The sequence below is a fragment of the Mauremys mutica genome, chromosome 1, assembly GCF_020497125.1.
Source record: "Mauremys mutica isolate MM-2020 ecotype Southern chromosome 1, ASM2049712v1, whole genome shotgun sequence".
Classification (NCBI taxonomy): domain Eukaryota; kingdom Metazoa; phylum Chordata; order Testudines; family Geoemydidae; genus Mauremys; species Mauremys mutica.
In genome coordinates, this window is record NC_059072.1 from 369,496,168 (window position 1) to 369,500,144 (window position 3,977).

The window sequence follows — 3,977 nt, forward strand, 5'->3', positions numbered from 1 at the left end:
GCTGGGTGGGGTCTCTGCCTGTGGACATTGGTGTGAGTGTAATCTTGGAGTGTTCTGCAGGTTGTCACAATGTCCCAGTGCAAGAGGGATCCCAGATGGTCAAGACAGAGGGGTCAGCTGTACCCCAGTTCCAGGTTGCACCCCAGGAGGGAACCGTGAAAGATAATCCAGAGAGTGTCGCGGGGGGGGGGAGGGGAGGAGTGAACGAGAGGGGCAGGGCCTTGGGAGAAATGACACAGAAGAGGGAGGGACCTTGAGGGAAGGTGCAGAGTGGGGTGGAGCCTTGGGGAAAGAAGCAGGGCAGGGTGAAGGTCCTCAGGTGACCAGTTACAATTAGAATTACAATTAGAAAGGTGGAAACCCTATAAGTTAATGAGTTGTACACAGACCGATTCCTCAGCTTGTCACACTGACACAGCACAGTACAGTCAGGAAAGGGTTTAATGTCTCTTTGACTGTCCGGTAAGTGATTCAGGGAAGAGGGCCCAGCACCATGTCACCAGCCAGCTCTGTATAGAGCTCGGTCTGAGAGCCAGAGAACCAGGAGAGAAGTTAAATCCCTTAATGAGTAAAGAGCTGGAGGAGCCTGTCCCGGATCTGTTTGGTCCTCACCCCATAGATGATGGGGTTCAGCATGGGGGGCAGCAGGAGGTACACGTTGGCAAGGAGAATGTGGAAATGCAGGGGCACATTGTGCCCAAACCTGTATGAAAGAGAGGAGAAGAGACCTGGGATGTAGAAGGCTGAGATGGCACAGAGATGTGAGCTGCAGGTCCCAAAAGTCTTGAGCCGGGCGTCCTTTGTGGGGAGGCTGAAGATGGCCCTGAGGATCTGGATATAGGACACAGTGATAAAAAACAAATCCAGACCAATCCTAAAGGATAGTGCAAAGAGGCCGTAGTAATTACTGATGCGGGTGTCGGCGCAGGCCAGCTTCACCACGGGCATATGCTCACAGTGCGTGTGGGGGATGATGTTGTTTCTGCAATATGGCCACCGCCTTGCCAGAAAGGGATAGGGCAATGCGAGTATGACACTGCGCAGCACCACGGCCAGGCCGATCTTGGCCACCATGATATTTGTCAGGATGGTGGAATGTCTCAGGGGATCACAGATGGCCACGTAGCGATCCAAAGCCATGGCCACGAAGATCCCAGACTCAATCCCTGAGAAGCAGTGAACAAAGAAGAGCTGGGTGAGGCAGGCACTGAATTCTATCTCCCTGGAATTAAACCAGAAGATGCTCAGCAGTTTGGGGAGGGTAGATGTAGTCAGGACCAGGTCACTGACGGCCAGCATGCAGAGGAAATAGTACATGGGCCCATGGAGGCTCGGCTCCGTCCTCACAATGAGCAGGATGGTGAAGTTCCCCAAGATGGCTATGGCGTACATGGTACAGAAGGCGATGGAGATCCAGACATAGGCTGCTTCCAGGCCAGGAATGCCCAGCAGGATGAAGGTGGAGGGGTTGGTGAAGTCGGTTTTGTTGGAATCTGACATGGAGTAGGGGAGAAGGTGTCCAACTCTGAGGCAGAACGGTGTCTAGTGCGTGTACTGTATGATCCCCTGACTTCATGTATCTGCTCAGTGTCTTTGGTGATGGTCGCCATACAAATGCCTGGATGGAGAGACAATATGAATATGAGACACTACACACACTACTGGAGGCTGTTCTCATGGGTGAAGCAGATTGGTCGCTCTTCACACACTGAAAAATGTTATTGAGAGAAATGAAGTATGTACAACTGACCCTACTAATGCCAATTCCATATTTTATGGTGCTCCATGCATCAAAAACCTGTGTAAAACATTAATAGGCACCATCAGGAAACACGAGTGTGGATACTGGTTATCCCTCATTGTTCCTTAATGCAAAGAAACCAAGGCTACAGAGTCCATGTTCCCTGTTCCTGTTACAAGGCTTTCCTGTCACCCTCTTCCCTGGTTCTTGTCACGCAGACAGAAAGCAGAAGACCCGCATTCTGAAGTGCAAGCCAGAGTGCAGGCAATTCAGTGCTTATTGGGGTTAGTTCCAAGCTAGCGTATCCAGAGCGCTACACGCCGGCAGCGTCTGTTTCCCAGTGTTCAGTTCCCAGCTCTGAACCCACTTCCCTAGTCCACATTCCCTCTTCCTATTTCCCTGTCCCCACCTCCTCCTCCTTAGCAGGCTCAAATATACCTGCAGTGCACGCCCCTAGTCACACCTCTTACAACTTATGGTCATGTTCTGTTTTCGAGGGTCGTGAGCTGATGTCTTCGTCCCGCCCCTTTTGTTCCCTATGGCAGGGGTGAGGAGTGAGGTTGTGTTCTGGACAAGGCCAGGCCTTTCTTCAGTTTCTAGGATGTTTTATGCCTGCCCCATACCCTCCCTTGCACCTCCTAACTGCTTGCTTGACCTTGCTTTGAAATAAGGAGTTGAGGAGTCTTTATCTGTGAGCTCGTATATTGTATCCCACTGTGCCCAGTAACATGTTAGCTGTATCCCTTATCTTTTCCCATTGTACAAAAAGCCCCATCTGGTTGTGGGAAATGCAACACACAGTCTCTTTGTTCATTGTTCTTCACACATATTAGTATAAGATATAAGAAAACCAAAACATCAAAGCAAAGTTCTATCTCAGGCTGAAAAACAAGCCTATATACTAACAGTTCCATTCACCTGATAGCTCAGAATCTGAGAGTGGAAAACAACCAAACATTTGCCAAGATATGCACCGGGGGAAATATCCCAACTACAACAGACTTCAGGGAAAAGACCCAGACATCATTAATAGCAACGCAATGGAAACATCAGCTCATTCACAGCAGTGGACAAAAAAAGACAATGTTCGGATGCCTAAGGAATGGGATGTAGAGGAACCTGCTCTGGACATGCACTCAGTTTTGGTCACTCAGTCTCTCTAAAGGATACAGCAAATAGAAAGGAGATTTCTGAGACAGACTGAGAATTTGGGAGGCTGCCATAGTCAGACAGACTGAAAAGTTTGGGACTGTTTAGAGAAGAGATAAATAAGGGGGATATGACAGAGGAGAATAAAATAAAGAATGGAACTGATTGCATTCAAATGGACAAATAGAGAAGAGTTCCCAACCTGGAATATGATAGACACATAATGCTTCAAAGAGACTAATTCCCCAAAGCGGAGGCAAATTATCAGCAAAACTGACTGGGAGGAAAAAATAGACAGAAAAATGGGAATGAAAATTGGAAGTTCTTCAAGAGGAGATTATTCGATAGCTAAAAAGCCACGATTCCACAATCAATAGAGAATTTTGGACAAAAACCCAGTTTGGTGGCAAAGTGAAGGCACCAGCTGGGGGGAGTGGAAACAATGTCTAACAAATGGGAAAAAGGAAAAATAAATAGCAAATAATACGAATTGGAAGCTATGAAAATGGATAAAGAATGTTAAAATTATCAGGGAAAACTCTATGTTTGGCACAGCTAAGGATAACACAAAAGAGTTTACCAGGTATATTAAGAACAAAAGAAATCCTTGAAAAGTTTTAGGCCAATTGCTAGAGGGAGAAAGAGAAACTTAATAGTATTTCAGAAAAAGAAGACGTGTTCAAGAAATATTTTTGTTCTGCATTAGGAAAGAAGCAGTATGAGGTATTCATGTCACCTAAGGTGACGAAACACTTTCCAGTCCATTAGCAGTCAAGGATGATGTTAAACAGCATCTATAGTAAAACCTTGGAGTTACGAACACCATAATAGATTAATAATAATAGGAGATATACCAATCTCCTAGAACTGGAAGGGACCCTGAAAGGTCATTGAGTCCAGCCCCCTGCCTTCACTAGCAGGACCAAGTACTGAGTTACGAACTGACCAATCAACCACACATCTCATTCGGAATCACAAGTAGGCAATCAGGTAGCAGCAGAGCCAAAAAAAAGAGGCAAATACAGGACAGTTCTGTGATAAATGTTATTACGCACATATTGCACTGGGATTGTCGACCAGGAGAGCT

The 3,977-nt window shown here is 46.7% G+C and overlaps 1 protein-coding gene across 1 annotated transcript; it reads right to left on the reverse strand.

Annotated features, from left to right (window-relative positions):
* Positions 1-561: 561 nt before the first annotated feature.
* LOC123371657 (olfactory receptor 52R1-like) lies at positions 562-1,500 on the reverse strand. The gene has a single exon (XM_045019443.1). The coding sequence runs from the start codon at positions 1,498-1,500 to the stop codon at positions 562-564; it is 939 nt and encodes a 312-aa protein (XP_044875378.1).
* Between the last annotated feature and the right edge of the window lie 2,477 nt (positions 1,501-3,977).